A 23,735-nucleotide genomic window follows, 5' to 3' on the forward strand; every position below is an offset into this window, starting at 1 on the left:
CCTGCTTCAAATTCTCGGTACCAGCTATAGTCCCCCCCACAGTACAGAGCCATGAACAGCCCCTGAGTATTGCCAGGTGTGGACTAAAACCTTACCACATAAGAAATAAAAGAGAAGAAAATAATCAAACCAACAACTGAGCATTGGTTTGAAGGGCAATGAATTGGAAAGTAATCCTTAACTTTCCAAGGAAATGGAAAAGTTTTTTTGGGAATCCCACCCAGCTGTGCTCAGGGTTCACTCTAATGGGCCCAAGGGATCATTTAGGGTGCTGGGGATCAAATCTGGGTCAGTTGTGCAAAAAGCAAGGGCCCTTACCCCACTATACTATCTCCCTGAACTTGAAAACACATTCTTCCTTTCTCTTGGTAGAACAAAACTGTAGACCTGCATGTGTAGTGTTAATTTTTAGAACAAGGAACATCCGATATCATGTACAGAAAATTAATGTGACTTAAAAAAATCCACTTTAAAAAAACCCACTTTTTCCTTAAGCTTGGAAAAAAAGTCATGTTTTTTTTTTTTCTTTTTCATAACAATGAGGAATTTGGGGCCGGAGAGACAGCACAGCGGCGTTTGCCTCGCAAGCAGCCAATCCAGGACCTAAGGTGGTTGGTTCAAATCCCGTATGGTCCCCCGTGCCTGCCAGGAGCTATTTTTGAGCAGACAGCCAGGAGTAACCCCTGAGCACCGCAGGGTGTGGCCCCAAAAACCAAAAACCAAAAAACAATGAAGAATTTAGGGGCCAGAGTGGTGGTGCAAGTGGTAAGGCGTCTGCCTTGTCCACACTAGCCTAGGATGGACCGCTGTTCGGTCCCCCAATGTCCCATATGGTCCCCCAAGCCAGGGGCGATTTCTGAGTGCATAGCCAGGAGTGACTCCTGAGCACGTCACCAGGTGTGGCTCAAATAAACAAAGCAAAAAAAAAAAAAAAAGAATTTACATGAAGGAAATTTGACTTTAGAAGAGTCATTTATTTTTTTTTTTTTGATTTTTGGGTCACACCCGGCAGCGCTCAGGGGTTCCTCCTGGCTCTATGCTCAGAAATCGCTCCTGGCAGGCTCGGGGGACCATATGGGATGCCAGGATTCGAACCACCAACCTTCTGCATGCAAGGCAAACACCCTATCTCCATGCTATCTCTCCGGCCCTTAGAAAAGTCATTTCTAATCCTCATGAAGCAAGTCATAAAATATGGATCAGGTGGCCAGTCAGTGAAAAAGGTGATTGGTACCCTGAACTATGAGATAGCTGGGCTTACCCTTGGTGGTCTCCTTCCTGGACACGAGCCTGGCGATGTATTAATTATGCACAGGGTGACCAGAAAGCTGCTGTAATGACCAAAGGCAGCTCTTGTACTTATTAGAGTTTTTTTTTGTGTGTGAGAATATCTGTGATTAGTGAATGAGAGCTTTAACTTCTTTTTGGGTCACACCCACTGGTGCCTAGGGCTTACATCTGGCTCTGTGTTCAGGAATTGGTCCTGACAGGCTCAGGGGACCATATGGGATGCTGGGGATCAAACCTGGGACAGCCACATGCAAAGCAAATGCTATTCCTGCTGTACTATACTTTAGACCCAGGAAAGCTTTAACTTCTTTTTTGTAGGGGGGTGTCATACCCAGCAATCCTCAGAGGTTACTCCTGACTCTGCACTCAGGAATCACTCCTGGCGAGCTCAGGGGGACCATATGGGGTGCCAGGGATCGAACCTGGATCAGCAGTGTACTATGCAAATGCTATACTGTAACTGTGGATCCAAAATAGCTTTAATTTCTTCTTCTTCTTCACTTTTTTTTTGGGTCACACCCAGCAATGCTTAGGGGCTCCTTCTGGCTCTGCACTCAGGAAAAACTCCTGGTGGGCTCAGGGGTCCATATAGGACGCTGGAATTAAACTCGGGTCAGCTGTGTGCAAGGCAAATACCCTCCCCATTGTACTATCACAATAAACCCAAGAGAGCTTTAATTGCTTAATAAAATGAAGCTCTTTATTAAGAAATCATTTGAAACTCCAGTCTTGCTTCTAAGCCCTGGTATTTTCAGGCTCCTCCATGTTCTCTCCTTCTTCCTTTTTTAAGTTAACTCAGCTATGGCTGATGACTAAGAATAACTATAAACCCATGCAATGTACTAGCTCCAGAAAATAGGCTGAAAAGATCTCAATCAAATGCTCCCCTACTCCCACCCTCAGGTGGGATAACAGCCATACCGTTGGGGCTTCCAGCGGAGTGAGACTGGGTCTGGAAGGTTCTAGAACGGGTGCCATATTGCTCTGAGAACTGCCCGCTGTGGGGTGGCAGCTCATTCCAGGCCCCCCGGGAGGGCGGGTGGAGAGTCGGTGAGGTCTCCACAGAGTTGTTCAAACGCAGCGGCCAGACGGACTCCGGATCTTGGGGCTCTTCTTTGAGTTTCTCTCCTTCCTTGCCAACTCGCTGGTATCTTCTCCCAGCACTGTCATTCAGTAACCTTCTCATTCCTGTAACTTGCTTTTTAATTTCCATGCTTTCATCTTCTAATGGAAACAGAGCCAAAGATATCACTGTAAATTAGCAGAAAGGGGGGGGGGGGAGAAAAATAAAAGAAACAACGCAACAATTCCACAGCTCAACAAAACCTTTCTTTGAAAAGAGGACAGATGACTGCTCCCAGGTGCATGTTCTCAAAACTTCTGTAATGCCTGAAAAACTGGCTGTGGACTGCAGAAACCAAGCGTTTTCCAGGTGCATTGCTATATATTTTTAAATTTTATTTTAGGGCCACAGCTGGCAGTGCTCAGGGGTTACTCCTGGAAGGCTCAGGGGACTGACTATATGGGGTGCCGGGGATTGAATCCATTTTCTTGTCTTCAGTGAATTAAAAAAAAAAAACCCGGGGGCCGGAGAGATAGCATGGAGGTAAGGCGTTTGCCTTTCATGCAGGAGGTCATCGGTTCGAATCCCGGCGCCCCATATGGTCCCCTGTGCCTGCCAGGAGCAATTTCTGAGCCTGGAGCCAGGAATAACCCCTGAGCACTGCCAGGTGTGACCCAAAAAACCAAAAAAAAAAAAAAACCCACAAAAAAAACAGAATCTGAAGCTGGAGAGATAGTACTATGGGAAGAACCTGGTATATAGCTGATCTGGGTTTGATCTCTGACACTCCATAAGGTCCCAGTCAGGAGTGAGCACAAAGCCAGGAGTAAGCTCTGAGCACTGCTGAGCTTGGGGCACCCTCCTCCCCCACCAAACAGTTGAAGTCATCTCTGCATTAGTCAGGAAGTGCTTCAACAAATGAGGGGAAACCCAAAAATCATGTGGGATAAGAATATTTTCTATAAATAATAACACGAGAGGAAGCCCCTGTCTGGAGCAGCTGGAAATGGTTCTCCTGGACTGCACATCTGTAATATCTGCACCGAAATATGGCCAGTTCCCCTGTCTAATCAGGCTAGTGAGCTGCAGTCTGAAGAGGGTGACACAACATTCATCCATGATACGACCCAATGCTTTGAATTTGAACTGTGAGAATAAAAGATCAACAGAAAGTCGCGAACTGGAAAGATACCGTTTTCTGCAAATACAGGCGGTGCATTTAATCCCGTGAATGTTTTCATGCATTTAGCATCAGCTAGGCTAGATTTTGCGGCTAAACCGGTAACTGTTTTATTAGTCTTGGCATTTTATATAGTTCAGCTGAAAATATAAGGACATTTTCACAGAACAATTTTTCAAGTCAGAGAAAAAATGGTTTTGGAGAGCTAGGGATGGAACTCAGAACCTCACATAACAATACTAGTGTTTCATATCTGAACTATATCCTGGGCCCTTTTACGTATTAATTTTGTAACACACTGGGCAATGCTCAGAGATTGCTCCTGGCTCTGCACTCAGAAATTACTCCTGGTGGGCTCAAGGAGTCCCTATGGGATGCCAGGATGAAACCTGGGTCAATCACATGCAAGTCAAGTGCCCTCTGACTATACTATTTCTCCAGCTTCCTTGGATGTAAGTTTTTGTTGTTTTTGGGTCACACCCAGTGGTGCTCAGGGGTTATTCCTGGCTCTGCACTCAGAAATTGCTCCTGGCAGGCTCAGGGGACCATATGGGAAACTGGGAATTGAACCACCGTCTGTCCTGGGTTGGCCATGTGCAAGGCAATCTCTCTGTTGTGCAATCTCTCTGGACTCAGATTTAAGCTTTTAAAAGTGGGAATTTTGGGCCTGGAGCCACAGTACAGCAGGGGAGGGCATGTATCTTGCACAGAGCTCACTTAGGTTCTATTCCCAGCATCCTACATAATCCTCCAGGTCCACCAGGAGTGACCCCCATGTGCAGAGCCAGGAGTCAGCCCTGAGCACAACAGGTATGGATCCCCCTCGCCTAACCCCGTGAGCACTGAGGTTTGCAGCAAGAATAATCCTTGTCTTCTGGGTGTGATAAATTCTTACTTCTCAGCAGGGAAGGCAGGGTCAGGAAAAGCTAACAGGTTCTCCATGAATACACGGCTCTCTGGGACCCTTACACACCCCTGGCAGGTTGCCAAATTCATCTCCATACTCACTTACACTCCATCACACGAGACCCAAACCCAAACATCATCTTACACATGGGTCCCCTTGGCCCATGAAAGGGATCTTTGAAGGACTCCCCTTCTTGGGCCAAGGAGGCTTGGTTAACTTCACTCACTCCTTTTCCCTTATTGTAAAGAAACAATAGAACATATTTAGTCTCGCCCTAATGTAGGCAGGTGGCTGCAGGATGATCATAGTCTGGGACAAGTGCAGCACAACAAAGAGAAAGCCCAAACATTAAGCCTGGGCTTGTGTGTTTGTAGGAGAGGATACACATATCATGGAACCTTCATATAGCTTCTTGCCATAGTGGCCCATGCGCAGAGGTCCATTTTCCCTGGCCTTATAGCAGCACTGTGACATGGGTAGCCATCCCTTCTGCCTTGATCCAGTGAGTCAAAAATGTAGCTGATCAAAACTATAACCAGAAGCTGAAGCGATAGCATAGTGGAGAGGGCACTTGTCTTGCATGCAACCAACCTGGGTTCGATCCCTGACATCCCATAGGGTCCCCTGAGGCTGCTGGAATGACCCCTGAGTACAGTCAGGAGTAATTCCTGAGCACCACCCCAGGTCAGGCCCCAAAACCAAACCAACCAACCAAACAAAACCCCCTGTAATCAAGTCTAGAGGAACAAAATAAGTGATAAACACCGGGCACAGGTGCAGCACTGGGACTAAATGTCCCTCATGTTTCTCCAGCACTTTCTCAGCCCTGATGGAGACAGACAGATATCAATCCCCATCAAATCTCTCAGCACTTCTACCCACATCCCTTTACACTCATCCCTGTGTTGAAAGCAGGCCCCAATGCTTCCAGGTCTCTGGACACTCCCTCCCTCAGTGTCCCACGATTTAGCAAACTGCCAAGTCCCAAGACTTAAAGCTCTAGTTTCTGTAGTCCCACTGCAAAGTCCTCCAGTTCCTTCATGCTCTACAGGCTGTGGACAGTGGGCCAGGCAGCATCCTGGCTCCCCCAAACCTTGCTCTCCCTGCCTGGAGATACTGTGATCGAGAGGTTCCATCTTCTCCCCATTTTTCCCTCAATAGTAGTTCTGTGCCAGGGGCACAAAATTCACATGTGAAGCCATTGAGCTATGTAGAAGATGGATATGTGGGGCTGTTACTTGAGAACATTTAAAGTAGGTCCGTCTGTCCATCTGTCTCTCTTTTAGAACAAGGATCGCCACTAGTCTGGCCTTTTTACTAGCTATTCTGGCCATACAGGGCAGATATAGGGTTTTCCGAAAAAGCCAGTGAGAAGATTCTGCCAGAGACCCCAGGATTGATTGTGGCAGACTATCGGGACCAGGGTTTGGGGTATGGGGTTTGGGGAGAAAGTGGGAAGAGAGACAAGGGAGCTGCTTCATGGGGACTTGGTGGGGTGCTGGCCTTGGGCAGTGGGTGCAGGAGGAAATGAAGGTGGGAAATCCAATAGAGCTAACATTGGTTTTGAGTTGGACAACAGAATTAGGGACCAAGAACTGGATGGATAGCATAATGGGGAGAGCATGTATCTTGCATATGGCTAACCTGGGTTCAATCCCCAGTATCCCATAGTGTCCCCAGAACCTTCCAGGAATAATTTCTGAGCACAGAGCCAGGAAGTAATCCCCGAGCACTGTGAGAGTGTGTCGGAAAAAAAACAAAAAAAAAAGAAATAGATTTAGGGAGTAGAAGAGAAGGCTGAGGGAGGACTGGGGGGGGGGGGGAGAACAACCTAGTTGGAATGAAGGGACAGAGCTCATCCCCAGGAATTGAAATACTAGAACACCCCCAGGGCTTGAACATGGGCACCACTTGTTCTCTATAGACTCAAAGCACCTGGGTCGCGTGTAGCTTAGGGGTGCACGGCCTCCGGTACAGAGATGCCCCATTTCCTTCTTGAGTGTGGACAAAGGTCAAAACCTTCATGCCAGGATTAAGAGATGGGCCGGCAGCCAAAGTAGGTCAGCTCAATGCCCCCACGGCAAGTGGCAGCCACCAGCCTGGTTAGAGTGGCGTCACCCACTGTCACCAGGGCTTCTGCCCCTGCCTGGTCACCCCAAGGCCACACTTGGGGATAAGGGCGCGGAGCCACCTCCACCCTGCCCTGCTAGGCATGGGGCGGCCCTTAGGCCAAGTGTCTTGAACAGTTTGGGATCCTTTAAAGGGGCTATTGAGAAACTCAAGGAGATAATGAAAAAGTCAACAAAATAGATTAAAGAACCCAAAGAGCAGGAAAAGAGAAGGGATGTTTGCCGAGAAGGTGCCAGTCTTGAGTGGCTCAATCATCTCTGGCCCAGCACTAGGTGATTATGAGCGGTTCATTGTTTATCCTCAACCAGGGGGAAAATGCATTGAAATAGCTGTTTCAGGCCGACAGTTGGGTAACATCTGTGCCTGAGTTTCCCGCTGCTCCCCAAAGGCTGGACGGGGGCAGCTCCGGAGAAGATGAGGGGAGAGAGTGGGGGACAGTCAGGCTTTTCTGTGTGGAATGGAGAGTGGTCAAGGTTGCACAATATTGTGAATACACATGAAAAAAGTTGGGTGCTTTCAGAGGCCTTGGTTTATCCAGGTAATGACATCTCCAAGGAGAAAATGAAAAAAAAAAAAGACTTCTTGGGTGGCTGGAACAAGAGTATAGCACGCATTACACATACCTTACATGCATCTGACCTGGGTTGCATCTCTGACATCCCATATGGTTCCCCCCCAAGTCCTGCCAGGATTGATCCCTGAGCAGAACTGGGAATAAGCCTTGAGCACCGAAGGAGTGGCACCCCAAACCAGACAACAGAATCTCAGTGTTGGAGTGTGAGAGAAAAATGAAGAGTCAGCCAGTGGTTGGTAGGTGGAAGTGCGGCCTTGTTATGCCCCCAGTTTCCCCATAGATCCTCTCAGGGTCCCCCCTGGCTGGCCTCAGAGACAACACTCAGCAGAGGTGTTCACAGGAACAGAGTGTTATGAAAGTGTGTGTATGTGAGAATCGAGGCCTGGAACCATCCCTGAAGAACATTCCAGAAGGAAGTGTGCCAGCCAGTGTAGCCTAAATGTCCTGGAAAGTGGAAGAGGGGAAAGGTCGCTTGAGAGACATCCCAGTAGTCAGCTCCATGGTCTGTGGACATGCCCTGTGTCTGGGTCCTACAAAATGGAAATGGAGGGTGGCCCAGTGGCCCATTGTTCTTTACAATGAAAGGACACTAAGGCACTTTCAAATTGATTTCAAATCAATTAATTTCTGGGTCATGCATGCATTCCATAAGTTTTTATTGTACTATGGCTACCTATAAGGTATGGCCAGAAGAGAGGAAGAAAAGAAATATAAGCAACAGTATTCCACCCCCATCTCTCTCTCTGTTTCTCTTTATCTCTGTCTCTCTTAAGACTTAACAGCCCCGCACAGGTCAGTTCTAGGAAGGTTCTAGCACTGTCCAGGGAATGGACAGGTTAACTGCTGAGAAGCTGGAAGAGAAATATCACAGGATGTTGGGGAACCCCACTAGGAAACAGGCTTTCTGAGCAGGAGAGGACCCGAGATGGGCCTTCATGGGCAAAGGAGTCAAGAAAACCAGGGAAAGAGGGCTGGAGAGATAGCATGGAGGTAAAGCATTTGCCTTTCATGCAGAAGGACGATGGTTCAAATTCCGGCATCCCATATGGTCCCCTGTGCCTGCCAGGGGTGATTTCTGAGCATAGATTCAGAGCGCTGCCAGGTGTGATCCCGCCCCCCAAAAAACCAAAACAAAACAAAAAAGAAAACCAGGAAAAGCAATGTGTGTGCAGGTGGGTAGTCACTCTGTGCCATCCTCCACCTGTTCCCTCCAAGAACCTAACATAACACTCAGGCAGTCAGGCCCATGAGAGGTTTAAGGTAATAAGAAACCATTTTCCTGGACAGCTCTACATTTTGCCTTAAAAAAATTAATGCAGAATGGCCGGAGCAATAGCACAGCAGGGATGGTATTTGCTTTGCACATGGCCAACCCAGGTTCAATTCCCGGCATCGTATAGTACCGCCCCCCCCCCCCCCCCCCCCGAGAACCAGCAAGAGTGATTTCTGAGCATAGAGCCAGGAGGAATCCCTGAGTACTGCTAGGTCTGATCCCAAAACAAAACAAATTAATGCAAGGTTAGGGAGGTCGTGCAGGGGTGATACCTGACTGGCTCGTAGCTGACCCTGGCTCCACCCCTGATGTGCGGCTGATCCCGGCTCTGTCCCTTACACCATGCGGTCTCCCCACAAAACATGGCTGCTGGGGAAGCCCCCAGCACAATCAGGGTGACCTGAGTGTCCCTAGCTCTTGAATTCATCTGCTTGTCTGGCCGAAAGTTGTCGGAAAGCCCCACCAGGCCTCCCAAGTCCTTATTGGGAGCACCCCCAAATAAAAATACAGATGATATCCTCTCTCTCCAACCACCGCACTGCAGATCAGTAGAGCAACAAGACTGCTGGGATACCAAGTTCCAGAAAGGTGGGCTTGAATGTTCCAGAAGGCCCCTAGGCTGTAGCTTCTAAGGGATGTTTGTAAATGTTGCCTCCTTAGAGATCTACTAGTTATAGTGTCCTCAAAGAACAGGCAGCTGTGACAGAACAGAAGACAAATGCCTGGGGTCTAACAGACAAGTGTGGGAGCAGAGGTTGGGAGGCCAATGTTGGCTTCTGAAAGTGCAGGCTCACATAGGCAGGAAGCAGCCCAGCTTTACCTTGGGCACGGAGAGCACCAAGGGACAGATAGAGGACTACAGTGAACAGAGTGATTGGAGACAGTGGTGTCAGGGAAAAAGAACAAGCAAAGTGGGTGAGAGACAGTTCTGGACCACATGATCAGAACGCAAAAGGCTGGGGAAGGATTTTCCATGGGACCAGCCACACGCAAAATGACCCAGTACAGAGTATCTGCTCCCTGCACCCCAGAATGTTCTTCCACCAGTGCAATCTCACTTCTCTAACGAACAGGAACATGCAGCCGGGCTGAGCTACTCCTGCCAGCCAGAGACTAGATCAGAGCCCGCCAGCTAAGGAATGTTCAAGAACAGGGGCCAGGCTCCAAACCCCAAGCACACACAAGGTGTCTTATCAGTGAAGCCACAGAAGACAAGGAAGACACAGGCAGAGAACAGGATGGGGGCAATCAAGAGAGCATAAACCAGTTCCCTTCTTGTCGCCTTCCTGATTTGGAATGTCCTGGAAGCGACATGGCAGGTGGGTGCGGCAGGGTGGCCAGGGTCAGCCATGCACCAGGCCCATTTCCGGTGATGGTGTCAGGCTATTGTCCCTCTAGTGTATGCTGGATAGGGGACACTTTTGGAAAAACACCTGCAGTTTCATGGATAGGAACATCTAAACAAACGCAGAAGGACGTTAACTGCGGCCCATTTACTGCTGACACGTTGGGAGCGGGCCAGACGTTTATCAATAGAGCATTAGAGAAATGAATTTCCATCAGGGTAATGAAATGAAGGTCTATCTTTACCTATTGGCAAAGAATGGAGCGAACCTTCCAGAACTGCTCAGAAGAATGTGCCAGATAAACAGTAAAGTCCCCAGCTGATGAGGATATGGTTACCTCATCCACCAGGGGAACAAGACCCGAGAGCCTGGCTACCACAGCACCCTGGCTCACACAGCCAGGCTCACACAGCACACACAAAAACACACAAATATATACACAAACATGCATGCACTAATACATACACTCAGAGACACACACGCATACATTCATGTATACAGATATGCATACACCCTCACACAAAGACACACACATTCACAAACTCATAACACATACACAAACACACGCACACATGCTCAAAAACACACAACACACATGACCCTCACTCCAGGTATACAAAATGGAGATCTAGGCCATGTTCCCTTCCCCTTTCTTGTGGGGTAACTCAAGTTGGCTTTGCACTCTTCTCTGCAAACAGAAGCACTGTCCAGGGTTCCATGCCCCTTGCCCTGTGGGGTGCCGGAAAGCAGGGGAGCAGGGGGACACGCCTGATAGGAGCTCAGGACATCAAGGCACCTTTTGTAAGACTGTCCAGGAATGTGGACGGCAAGAGGCGGGGCGGGGCGGGAGGGTTTCACAACTCCGCATGCCTAAGCTGCCTCTCCAAGCTCTGCCCAGGCTCAGCCCATTTTCTCCCCCAGCTCTGCTTTCATCAAGGCACCCGATGCTACAACAGGACCGACTTGGTGGCCTCATGTTTATGACGATGCAGCCCTAACCCCTCCACCCTGCCCCCCTCCTGCACCAGCCTTCTGTGCTCCCCCTTCTATGGTCACATATCGGGGCTTAAAGGCCCCTGAAAGGGGACAGACACAAAGTGCAGGTCTCCTCTCAGACCCTCTGGCATGCACTCAGTCTGGTGATGCAGATAAGAGGCTGAGAGCTTAGCCAGACAGCCCAACAGTTTCCCCAGGAAAAAGAACATTAGATAGTTCCAGATTTAACTGACCCACCGGGTCTTCACTCAAGAACACAGCCACGCCAGGAAACGCCTCCTTAGCGCCATCATCAAACTGTGTGGGGACCCAAGAGGTGTTGTGACAAGTGCTGGGTGCGGCCTGAACACACAGGGTGAAGGGAGGGGCCCCATGCACCCCTGATATTTGAATTCTCACTCAGTTGCCAGGTCTCCCATTAAGAACAGGCACAAAAACTTTCTTCCCACTAGTAGCCATGGCTCATGGATGCCTGTTCGCTCCTGGGAAGCCCCAGATTAAAAGTTGGAAGATGCAGGAACAAAGATTTGTGACTGTGATTCTGGGAAACACGGAGCTTAAGTGCTCCAAGGCTGCAGACACCTCTAGGGGAAACAAGAGCCAGATTGGAGATTGGGCTATTTCCAAATTCCTGCAGACAGGGAAGCAGACTTCTGCCTTCACCAGTAGAATAGAAAAAAATCAGAATTTATAGAAAAAGACTGTGCTGGGCTGGAGGGATAGCACAGCAGAGAGAGCATTTGCCTTGCTTGTGGCAGACCCGGGTTTGATCCTTGGTATCACATGTGCTCCCTCAAACACCACCAGGAGGAATTCCTGAGCACAAAGCCAGGAGTAACCCTTGAATGACAAACAAACAAACAAACAAACAAAACGACCCCTCAAAAGAGAGACTCTACAAAGCTATGTTCTGGACTATCCCAGACCTGCTTAAACCCTGGTTCTAGAATATTTCCCAGTTATTTAACACTGAAAAAATATTCCAAGTAAATATACATGGTGGCGCCCACCTTCTCCCCCTTCCATTGTTAATGATGTCAGTGATGGGAAGTGGGTTAAATCTACAGCTCCTTTTCCTCCCAAGGGTCGGAGGACCCAATATGGTGTCCCAGGCATGTGGGAGCAGGGAGTCTTCCTGAGAGAGACTGATGGGAATAAGGGAATAAGTATAGGGAGGCTTTACCGGTGATCACAGTAATAAAAAGAATGCATTGCTTTTTGTTTTGGTTTGGTTTTGGGCCTTACCCAGCAGCGCCCAGGGCTTTCTCTGGCTCTGAACTCAGGAATCACTCCTGGTAATGCTGGAGGGACCATATGGGATGTTGGAGATCAAACCTGGGCCACATGCAAGACCAGTGCCCTGCTGCTTTATTATCTCTCTGGAACCTATAAATATATGTTCCGTCATACACACAAACATCCCATGAACAGAATAAAGTTTCATGAATTTCTACTTCATACATGCAATGCACTTACATCAGGCAGCTTTCCCTCCCTTCTTCCCTTTCTCCTCCTCTCCTATCTTCCCTCCTTCCCCTTCCTTCCTTCCTTCCTTCCTTCCTTCCTTCCTTCCTTCCTTCCTTCCTTCCTTCCTTCCTTCCTTCCTTCCTTCCTTCCTTCCTTCCTTCCTTCCTTCCTCCCTCCCTCCCTCCCTCCCTCCCTCCCTCCCTCCCTCCCTCCCTCCCTCCCTCCCTCCCTCCCTCCCTCCCTCCCTTCCTTCCTTCCTTCCTTCCTTCCTTCCTTCCTTCTTCCCCTTCCCATGCTTCTCAGGGATCACTTCTGCCAGGACTCAGGGACCCCTTGGTGCTAAGGACTGAACCCTCATTGGCTGTGTGCAGGGCCAGCACTGTTTCTCCTACAGCACTTCTCTAGCCCCACGTGAGTACTTTGCACTCTGCTCTTTACTGGTATTATTGTTATGTCTCTAGTTACTGTTGATCCCATGACCAATGGGTGTAAAAAGCTATATTTGGCTTTTTTAATGTTGTTTTCTGTTTGTTTGTGGCCCATATCTGATGGTACTCAGGGTTTACCCCTGGCTCTGCATTCCAGAATCATTCCTGGCAGGCTCGAGGGATCCTATGGTGTGCTGGGGATTGAACCCAGGTCAGCTCTACAAGGCAAATGCCCTCTCTGCTGTGCTATTGCTCTGGCCCCTTTTTCTATTTTAATTTAATTTAATTTGGTGGGAACACTCCCAAGCAGTGCTCATAGGGCAGGAATCCCTTGCAGCTACACTCGCCCATCAGCACTGCTGGGTCCCGTGTTCCTGGGGACCACTAGGAACATACCTTGGGGGGACCTCCAGTATACACCCACCAGTGATGGGGCACATGGTGCTGGGTACCAAACCTGGATCCTTGCACTTATTATTATTATTATTTGGTTTTTGGGTCACACCCAGCAACGCTCAGGGGTTACTCTTGGCTCTATGCTCAGAAATCACTCCTGGCAGGTTCGGGGTACCATATGGGATGCCAGGATTCGAACCACGGTCCTTCTGCATGCAAGGTAAACGCTTTACCTCCATGCTATCTCTCCGGCCGGGTCCTTGCACTTATAAGCAGGTGCTAACCAGGCACTATCCAACCCTGGCTGGCCAGGACTCATGCTCCTTTGAGCAGCTTTAACAGCTCTGGGACTCAGACCAATGGACTAAAACCAGAGCCAGGAATCCCTGTCTCACATCTGAGTGCCAAGGAGGTGGGAAATGGGAGACACCACAGGCCCCTGTGTTTGGTAAGGGGGTCATGATAGGGTTGGGACAGTGAACAGAGCCCACCCCCAACTTCGTGTTTCCAGCACAGACCTGTCTTCCTGGAGGCAGAGAGCAAAGAAGAGATGCACCTCCCTATCAGCATCACGGGCCAATGTGTAGGGTGAGGGTGGGGGAAACTAAGTTATTTGCCCCAGATGAGCACAAAGACAGGGGCACCTGTCACAGCCAGCCACAGATGCTCTGAACAGCAACAGGAACTGAGCACAGCCCACGGCCACTTTTGCCACCGTATTTCATGCCGTGCTTATTAAGGCGTCCATTAAAGTCGTGCTGGTAATTGAAAAAATTATATATGTGCAATGAGAATGAATTAATGGGAACGGAAGATCCTTAACTTGTGCATCTTCTGACTCTTTTCCACTTCTCAGTTTTCCCTCTACCTGGCGTTCTGGTGGGGCTCTGCGCTTTTTAGGTGTAAAGTGAGATTTGAGCTATAATTCCATTAGCCATCCATCCAGGCAACTTCAGATGCTATTATGTTGCATCAACTTTTTTTTTTCCGTAAAAATAAATTGTTAAGGATATTATTCCTGGAACAGAATAAATTCTTGGAATTACTGAGTAACTTATGTACCGTACCACTGTTCCAAGAACACATTACTTATTTTATCATGACAAAGTCAAGTTATTAATCTTCTGGCTTCCATTTCAACAATGAGAAATGCAAGGAGACGCTCAGACACCTGCATTTGATTTCGGTTCAACTTTATATCATCCATAAACATCTCTGTTTTGGACATCCCATCCAAACAAATGCGCACAGGCTCCTGCGGGTAGTGTCGGGTTTTATGAAACGATAAAAGTTCCTTGCTGTTAATTACAGAGACAAATGTCTCGTCACACATTTGGTTACCAGAGAGCATAATTAGTTTTTGCCATTAACCTTTCAGATAGAAAATTTGATTTCCAAGTTGGAGAGGGGAAAAAAAAATCATTGTAAGGCTCTTGAAATTTAAACAACACCTTAGATTTGGTACATGTTGGGGAGGCAAAGAAAGAAAGGAAATACTAAGAGAAGACTTTTTTTTTTTTTTTTTTTGATTCGGATTTACAAGGATGTGAATGATCTCAGATTATTGGGAGGAAATCAGTCTAAGCTTCGTGAGGATTTTCAAGTACAGGACTGGACAGGCATGGAGCAAATGGTTCTTTGTCTAAAAGATGCCCCCGGACCACAGGAAATGTGCCCTCCCAGGCCTCTTCTTGGGGTGCTGATGGGGCTTCCAGCTTGTTCTCTGCCTCTGTGCTAACCTGACATCTGGGGTCTGTCTTGGGCAGGGCAGTACACTGAGGTCTCTGGACTCACTCTAAAAGCCCCCGAACCCCTTAGCTAAGGAACAAGCCCAGTTCTAGCAGTTGCTGCAGTGAATAAAACTGGGGTGGTGTGTAGAGACCCCCACGGTGTGTAGGATACAGGCATGAGAAACTCCCCCCCAAAGCAGCTGGCCTGTGTGCCCTGTCAGTGCCCACGGCCTATGGCTTCTGTCATGTTGACCTGGAGGCACCAGGTCCTTTATCCCAGCATGATCTGGCACTGGGGCAGGGCAGTAGGCAGAGAGTTCAGAGACCTGCCCAGCAGAAGTTTGGCTGAGACTTTGGGGCAAAGCTGGGGACAGCAAGTGCCAGGTAGGCAAGGGTGGGCAGGACCAGAAGGACCGGCACATTCAAGGGGTACCCGAGAGTGTGCGAGGGGTTGAGAGGGCTATACAGGACGGTGGCATGTCCTGTCTGAGCCCTTTTAAGGGGTGCTCGCTAGAGCCCTAATGAAGAATGAACATTAATGCAATGAGCATTCTTCTGGTTACAGGGCTGAATTTTCTTTCTTTCTTTTTTTTTTTTTTTTTTTTGGTTTTTGGGCCACACCCGGCCAGTGCTCAGGGGTTACTCCTGGCTGTCTGCTCAGAAATAGCTCCTGGCAGGCACGGGAGGACCATATGGGACACCGGGATTTGAACCAACCACCTTTGGTCCTGGATCGGCTGCTTGCAAGGCAAACACCGTTGTGCTATCTCTCCGGGCCCTTTCTTTTCTTTTTTTGGCTTTTAGGCCATACCAGGCGATGCTCAGGGCTTACTCCTGGCTCTGAGCTCAGAGATCACTCCTGGCAGGCTCAGGTGCCCATTCAAGATGCTGAAGATCAAACCTGGGTTGGCCGCGTGCAAGGCAAGTGCCCTCCTCACTAACTATGGCTCCAGCCTCAGGGATGGATTTGAATCCAGTCAGCCATGAGAAAGGTGAAACAGGTACGTCTGGCCCTTGCTGTCGGGGAGCAAGCTCAGAGCTGGGCTAACACGAATTGATCCCCCCTTGACTCAGCTTTTGAAACTGACCATGTCCCTCTCTCCTTGGCTTCTGGGTGGTAATATCTGTGATATGACTGGTATAGCTCAGGGCAGGAGGCCCACAAAGGTGATCTCTGGGGTGCTCACAGCCCTGAGGCCCTCCCACTCCCCGCTAATGATGCCTTAGGTGAGACAGACACATAGAAGGCCGTGAAAGGAGACAGGCTAGGGGAATCCTAGAAGACTGCCTGGAGAAAATGGCATCTCCATGGAGCCTTTGGGGGGATTAGAAAGAGGGGAGCAGGGGCCGGCGAGGTGGCGCTAGAGGTAAGGTGTCTGCCTTGCAAGCGCTAGCCAAGGAAGGACCACGTTTTGATCCCATATAGTCCCCCCAAGCCAGGGGCAATTTCTGAGCGCTTAGCCAGGAGTAACCCCTGAGCATCAAACGTGTGTGGCCCAAAAAAAACCAAAAAAACAAAAAACAAAAAAAAACACACACACAAAAAAAAATAAATAAAGGAAGAGAGGAGCAAAGAAAAGGGAGAACAGGTGCAAGTGTGAGATTCCTAGACCAGATAGAGCCAGTGCTGGACCCACAGAGGAAGCCAGGCCTGATGGCACAGAAGGGAAATGGCTGGAGCTAAAAGAGCATGAAGCCAAGATGGGTTTTCCAGGCAGGGCCTGTCCCATCACATGGAGTCCTGGCCTCCACCTACAGGGCAGCTATGCAGGCTCATCCATGAGATGATTGGGGTTCAACGCCTGGTCATGTCCCCTCCCCCACACCCCTCACTCCTGACTCAGGAGGCAGCACCCAGACTGGGCACTTAAGACACACACAGATTTGCTGCCCACGAGTCCCTCTGGCTATTTTTAACCCAAAGCTGCAAACACGAAATTCCCAAATCCTTATCTCATGGGGGGGGGGGTCACGGTACTCCCCGGGAAGGGAAGACCTTACTTGTCATAGCTCTTGGGTGCTGTCCTTCCTTGGTGGGAAGTTGGATGCTGATCCATAAGGAAGGCCATATCCCTGTCTTACTGGGGTGCCCTGGTGGGGGGCTGAGGTGCCCCTGCAGACTTCCCACTCCCTCCCACAGTGCTCAAGGCTGGAGGATGTTTAGCTTGTGGCTTTCTACCACACTTTAAGAGTCGCCCCTTGCCTCTGATGGCTCTGGGAAGCAGATCACAGGCCAGACTGTGGATAAATGTGTTAGTACTAGTGTGGACACTTTGGGGGGGGGTGAGCTGGGCCACTTAGGGTGCTGACCCTCAGTTTTGGTTTGTACCAGCGACTTCTAGAAACATTTCCAGGGTTGGAGTCTAGCACAGCAGGAAAGGTGCTCGGCTTGCACTCAGTCAACCCAGGTTTGGTCCCTCAGCACCCCCGATGGTTCCTCTGAGTCCTGCCAGGGGTGATCCCTGAGCACAGAACCAGGAGTCAGCCCTGAGCATTGCTGGGTGAGGTCCCTCAAATATCCCAGTTGTAGCTCAGAGATCAGCATGAGAACCCCCCCTCCCATTTCTGTGCCAAGTGAGTGTATCATGGAGGAAGAGGCCTGGCTCAGCCTGACTCAGAGAGAAGCAGAGTTTACACCCGTTTTACAAGAGTCTATGCAGCACAGGCTAGTACGGTGTCTGAGGTTCACAGAGCTGGTCCCTGTTCAATCTCCAGCGTTGTGTATGGTCCCCAGAGCAGCTTCAGGCTTCACCTCTAAGCTCTGCCTGGCATGGACCCCCAAAATAGGTAACCTAAAAAAAAAAAGCAATGGTACTTTTTGGAGGAAAACACAAATTTTGGGTTACAGTGCCAGGCAAGGCAGAATCCTCTCCAGAAAAGCACCATGGCGTAAGCCTCAATTCCACCCAGACTCCAAACCTCAGTCCTGCCAACCCTCTGGTGGGCAACCCATATGGGGTATGCTGACAGCTAACTGGGGTGCAGCCTCTCCTCCACATACGAGATCCACCTGCTGTGGAGAGGAGCTGCACCGGTGGGAATGTGAGTGTGCCATCTTTGGGGAGATCCCAGAGACCCCCCTCCCCAATGAGCTCCCCAGAGAAGGTCTGCCTTGTTTCCAGAGCCCAGAGAAGATTTCTTGAAGGGATGGATGGATGAATGTGTCGAAAGCCTAAAAAACTAGGGGGCCAGAGAGAGAGAGTCCAGAGTTTAGGCACTTGGTTTTCACCAAGCCAACCAGGGCAGGGTTCCATTCCTGGTAATCATGGTTCCTTACAGGGAGTGAGCCCTGAACACTTCTCGGTATAACCCCAAAGGGCAAAACCTGCAAACTAGGTATTTCACAATCACATACTACAGTGCACGAGTCAAAAACACAATACTTAGCAAACGGTATTGCTGTGTTGAGACTAAATGAATCTCTTTATTATTGTTTTGATACTAAATGAATCTCCTTATTGCTGTTTCGATACTGAGTGAATTCCCTTATTGCCGTTTGGATATGAAGTAAATCTCCTTACTGCTAGTGTGATATTCAGTGAAAAGCCTTCATCAAATCCTTCCTATAAGCACCACTCACTATCACCATGTAACTCCCAGATGATCCTTGAAAGGACCTGACCAGGGGAGATGGAGCTTTAAGGACAGGACACTCAGGAGCAGCAACTTTACCCCCTCAGAACTTTTCAAATGACATAGGGCAGCTCCACTTTGACAGAAGGGCACCATGTCCCTCGCCCCCACCACCTCCCTCTGAAACCTTCTAGAACCTTCTGGATCCTTCTCCAATTCTCTCCATGCTGGGGAAATCAACACCACCCATCTCGCTCCACCTTCATACACAGCAGCAAAATCACTCAGGGTTCGCAGAGACAGACACTTGTCCCCAAGTCCCCCCCACCCAATGTCTCTCTAAGCTGGATCAGAGGTAAGAGGAACTCTCTAAGCCAGGGGTCACAAACTCAATTTACCTGCAGGCCGCAGGAGGCAAAGTCGGGGTGATCCTTGAGTGCAAAGTCAGTAGTAAGCCTTGAACATTGGAGGGTGTGACCTAAACAACTAAAACAAAACAAAACAAAAAAAGATTCCTCTAGGGCAGGGCCACAAAATGTTGTACAGAGGGCCGCAAACGGCCTGTGGGCTGCGAGTTTGAGACCCCTGCTCTAAGCAGTGCTCCCCTCTGGAAACACAAACAGGACTACTCCCTTGGCTGAGTACAGGGTCCCGTCACCCCTGAGCGTGTTACTCCCGGAACTCTGGCTGTTGTCAACGCCCATGAGCACAGCCCCAATTTTTATGGGCGTCTTATCGCCAGAGAGTAACTAGAACAAGTCAATGTCCACAGGGTCGGGCCTGGCGCTGCCTGTTCTCCACGGCAGTTCCTGTGGTATCCCTGGGCCTCCCTGCTTGGAGCAGCTCCATCTGATCAAGCACTTTGGTCAAAGTCAGCTACACACTTTCCCTCCCCAAGACATACTTTGACCTTACAGATGTCCCTAAAATACCTCAGGCCTAAGTGCAGAAAGTCCTTCCCTACCACCAGGGGGACAGGCTGAGGATTCGAATTTCAACAAGCCTGACCATTGGTGAACAACATCTCCTGAACACCATGTTTCCTGACAACTGTGGACAGACTCAAGCTAAGACCAACTTGAGGGAAGGGCACCTAGAAGCAAATCATTCAGAGCCCAACAGCCCAGAGGCCTTCACCTCAGTACCATCCGCCATCATGCCAGCTTGGTGCCAACCTTTGCTCTTCCACTTGCTCAGAAAAGTCTGGGCCAAAGGATCACAGGACAGAAACATTCTCTGGGAGCCACCATGCTTTCCCCACAACAAGTCTGGGTTGGAGAAACAGCCCGGGCAGCCTTTCCCTGGTAGGCCCACGGCCTCATGCCAGTCTCCCTCTGCAGCCTCATTACTGGCCCACCTGGCCCCCCAGAATCTGTGTCCTGGACAGGGGTGACATCAGGGCATGGCTCCACCCTGGGCCACCATAGGCCCAACTGATCAGTGTCTACACTCCCCACAGAAATAGCGGAAAAAGTCCTGCTTGGGGAACAAGGGCCGAATCAAGGATGTGATGTTCTTAGACTTATTTATTTATTTTTTAATGACAAATGTCTTTTCTTCTAAAGGGCAAATTCTTCATTTCAAATGGCTACATGAAAGGGACAGTATTCCCAGTCAGCAATTGTGGGGCACGGAACAGCCAGGCAGAAGCCTTCAGTGTGAGGGGGGCAAAGGACAGGCTAAGCCTCCTTGGCATCTGCTCCTGGGTCCGACTGTTGCGGCCCAGTTACCTTCTGGCTTTCAGTTCTCTGAGCAGGAAGCAAGCACCTAGCTCGGTGCCAGGCATGGGAAAGCTGCTCCCCCCTGGTGGAAGGTGCTGGAAGGTGCTGGGGGGAGGGCACTTTCCCTTCCTGTGCCAGGGTAAAGGGTCCACGTGCCATCCACTTTCTCCTGAAAGCAAAGGAGCACTTGCAGAGGAGTGGCCACTGTCCTTTGACTTTCCTGGTTTTTTTGTTTCTTTTTCTTTTGGTTTTGGGTCACACCCAGCAGCGCTCAGGGATTACTCCTGGCTCTATGCTCAGAAATCTCTCCTGGCAGGCTCTGGGGACCATATGGGATTCGAAATACTGTCCTTCTGCATGCAAGGCAAACGCCTTACCTCCATGCTATCTCTCTGGCACCGACTTTCCTGTTTTAATTACATATTTGGGGCACACTGGCCACAGCAGGGTTACTTCCAGCTCTACACTCAGAAATTACGCCTGACAGGTTTGGGGGACTATATGAGATGCTGGGGATTGAGCCCAGGTCAGCTGTGTACAAGGCAAATGCACTCCCCGTTGCACTATCACCCCTTTTCCTGTTTTGTTTTGTTTTGCTTCTTTTTTCTTTTTTCTTTTTTTAGTTTTTGGGCCACACCCGGCGTTGCTCAGGGGTTACTCCTGGCTGTCTGCTCAGAAATAGCTCCTGGCTGGCACGGGGGACCATATGGGACACCGGGATTCAAACCAGCCACCTTTGGTCCTGTATTGGCTGCTTGCAAGGCAAACGCCGCCGTGCTATCTCTCCGGGCCCCTTGTTTTGCTTCTTAAAGCCGCAATACTACTCATATTGGGTTGAATATCAACCCCGCTTTCCTTGCTCAGTTCCACTGCAAAACACCCTCAGGTATGGCAAATATACCCATTGCTTATTCTTTGGAGGGGTCAGAGGGACCACAAGGTAAGATTTGGCTAACCCAGGGCACATGAGACTGGGGCATGAGGCCTCACGCATTTCAGGCACAATACTGCTGCCCTTTGGCTCCTCTCCTGTACCCCAGTTCTTGCTTTTCACACTCCCTCCTGGAATGTGCAGAACCCAGATCCCCTTGCTCCTAAACTGGGGTCCACTGCCTGCAATCCCAAATGACACAGGATATTTCAATTGTGGGTGTGGATACACCAATACCTGCACCCTGAAAGATCGGCCACATACCTGTCCTTTCACACCCCTGGTTGGGAGCGTCCCAGAAATAGGAGAAGGCCCAGCAGGCCTGTTTGCTCAGCCCCTGGACATTGGTGGCGCCAACCACAGGGTCAAGAGCACAGCAGAGGAGCAGGGTGGTGATCCCTTCCATTGAGGGGTGGCTGGGTGGGCTCCCCCCACGTTCATTTCCCTTGCGCTTTTGACTGTCAATTGAATTGAATTTTGTCATGGCAGAATTAGCAAGCAGGCCACAAGAGGTGAAGGGACATTAGAAGAAGACAGAACATTAATCCTCTATCCCACCCAAGGCAGAAGCAAAACCAAACAAATAGCGGCTTCCTGGAAATTGAATTTCTGTTATCCAGATGTCAAAGATGTAATACCCCAATTACACAAACTATTGCCAGCGAAGCATGCCAGCCAATATGCAATGGGAATGGGTGAGCGCGGAGGGGCAAAACCGCCGAGTCAGCATCTGGCTGGGGGAGGGAATGGTAATTAGCACTGTGGGTAGACACTAATAAACATTTATGTCTGAAATTACAACTTTTAGCAATGTTAATAAGGGATCTATTGGCAATCTGTAAAATAAAAGGGCTCGAGAAGAATGGCAGACTTTAAGCAATGGCAAACACTGGGTGTGGGGGGAATTCCCCCCACATAAAGACAGACACACAAACACCCACACACTCACACACAAATACGCCAACCCCCTTTGCAAATGGCCACACTTTTGCTGAGACATTGACTGACATAGAGACCTACCTATAAAAATGGGTTGTGTCTCTTTGGCCTGCCCATTAACATCGTGGCTGAATTCTGAGATCTTATAAACCTCATGGTGATCATCTAGATAAAAAAAAAAAACAATAAATAAACTAAAATTAGAATTTGGATGAATGCACAATAGAAAAGGCAAGTTGGAGACCAGAATCTCCTTATGAGCAGGGACGGGCTGCATTTTAGTTTGCATAAGAAAATGTTCCAACATTCGATTTATCACAGGTTTTGCTGTCACCTAAAGAGACTCCCCACAACTTGGCTTACTTGGAAGAAGCACAACAAACTTGAAATATTACTTTGACTTGAGAAAACCGCTTCCCTCGATCACAACTGTTTTCACAGTCAATTTGGCCAAAGATGCCAATTGCAGGGTCCCTGCCTTTCAGATGGCGAGGATGTTTAGAAGGAAGAGAAGTCCTTGCTCAACAGTGGGGCAAAGAGAATTTCAAACCGAACCCCACAAATTTACCCCGCCAGGAGTAGATGAGCTGCAGTATACTTGAGAGTTAGCTAGACATTGTTTTCTTAGTTTGCCCAGAAAAACGGTGGTTTTTGAAAGCCAGCTTCTTCCAGGCAAGCACATAGGAAAAGTACTGATTTTATAGTTCCAAAAAAAAAGTAATTTGGATAAGAAAGCAAGTTGCTCATCACTCACAAAATAAATCCTTTGTCAGTGCATTTTGTTTATTTATCTTTTGGTTTGGGGACTACACCTGGTGATTTTCAGAGCTTTCTCCTGGCTCTGTACACTGGAATCATTCTGGTGATGCTGGAGGGGAGGGGGAACCATATAGGATGCCAGGGATGGAACCCCGTTAGCTGTGTGCAAAAGGCAAGCGCCCTACCCACAATACTATCTCTCCAGCCCTCTCTAGTACATTTGAATCTGCAGCAATTTATTTTCTAAAAAAAATGTTTTAACAAGCACCTGGAGAGAAAAGAATCAGGCCTAATTTAAATAGAAGAAAAAGCTGCTACATCAGTCCAGCTTTCAAGTACAATCTTTTACCGAGTTCTTCCCTCAAGGTGATTGCTTTGGCAAGCATATTTCTGAAAATCAGCCTAACTTAGGTGACTCTCAGAGCCTCTCCAGTTTTAAGGCCTTAGACCTCTAGGGACAAGGTCTCTCAAAACTATTTTCACTTTTTTAAGGTAATGCACTAAGTTCCCTGTGCCCCAATCCTGAACTAAACAGACTGGCTGATCACATATGGGAAGATTTCGAAAGTGCAAATGACCGGGAGAATCCACATGGTTTTTTTTGTTTTTTTTTGGGGGGGGGGTGTCAAGGAGGGAATTCACGTTGCAAGTAGAAAGGCCAGATCTTTTGAAGACGTCAAACTATGCCAGGTCTTTCATTCAACAGTATCACCAGGGGAAATAGATATGAAGGAACATTATCTTCAAAACGTCTATTATCCAACCGTCTTCAGGCCAACTTTCAGCTTTCAGGAAAACTGGCTGAACAGAACACACGTTCTAGAGGCCCTGAGTCTGTGCAACTGTCTCCCCATTTCCATGAGCCTGCCTCTCCCACCCCCCCCCCCCCCACTTCTTTAGGGGCTTGAAATCCTGGCCTGGTTCTGCTTGGATGCTAGGGGCTAGATCCAATTCCCCAGGAAAACTCAACAGCCTCTATAGTTTGGATTTGGAGCTCAAATTCCTTTCCAAGCAGAGACCAAACACCGGTGG

General features: G+C 49.0%; 1 protein-coding gene across 1 annotated transcript in view; it reads right to left on the minus strand.

Moving 5' to 3' along the window:
- Positions 1–23,735, minus strand: part of BEND7 (BEN domain containing 7) — a 76,020-nt gene that overhangs the window by 51,337 nt on the left and 948 nt on the right. The window contains exons 2-3 of the mRNA XM_049777799.1: positions 22,026–22,109; positions 2,212–2,514 (exon numbers count right to left, since the gene is read on the minus strand). Coding sequence (XP_049633756.1) covers positions 2,212–2,514; positions 22,026–22,109 — 387 coding nt within the window. The remainder of the gene's footprint in view (positions 1–2,211; positions 2,515–22,025; positions 22,110–23,735) is intronic.

The sequence above is a fragment of the Suncus etruscus genome, chromosome 7, assembly GCF_024139225.1.
Source record: "Suncus etruscus isolate mSunEtr1 chromosome 7, mSunEtr1.pri.cur, whole genome shotgun sequence".
Taxonomy (NCBI): domain Eukaryota; kingdom Metazoa; phylum Chordata; class Mammalia; order Eulipotyphla; family Soricidae; genus Suncus; species Suncus etruscus.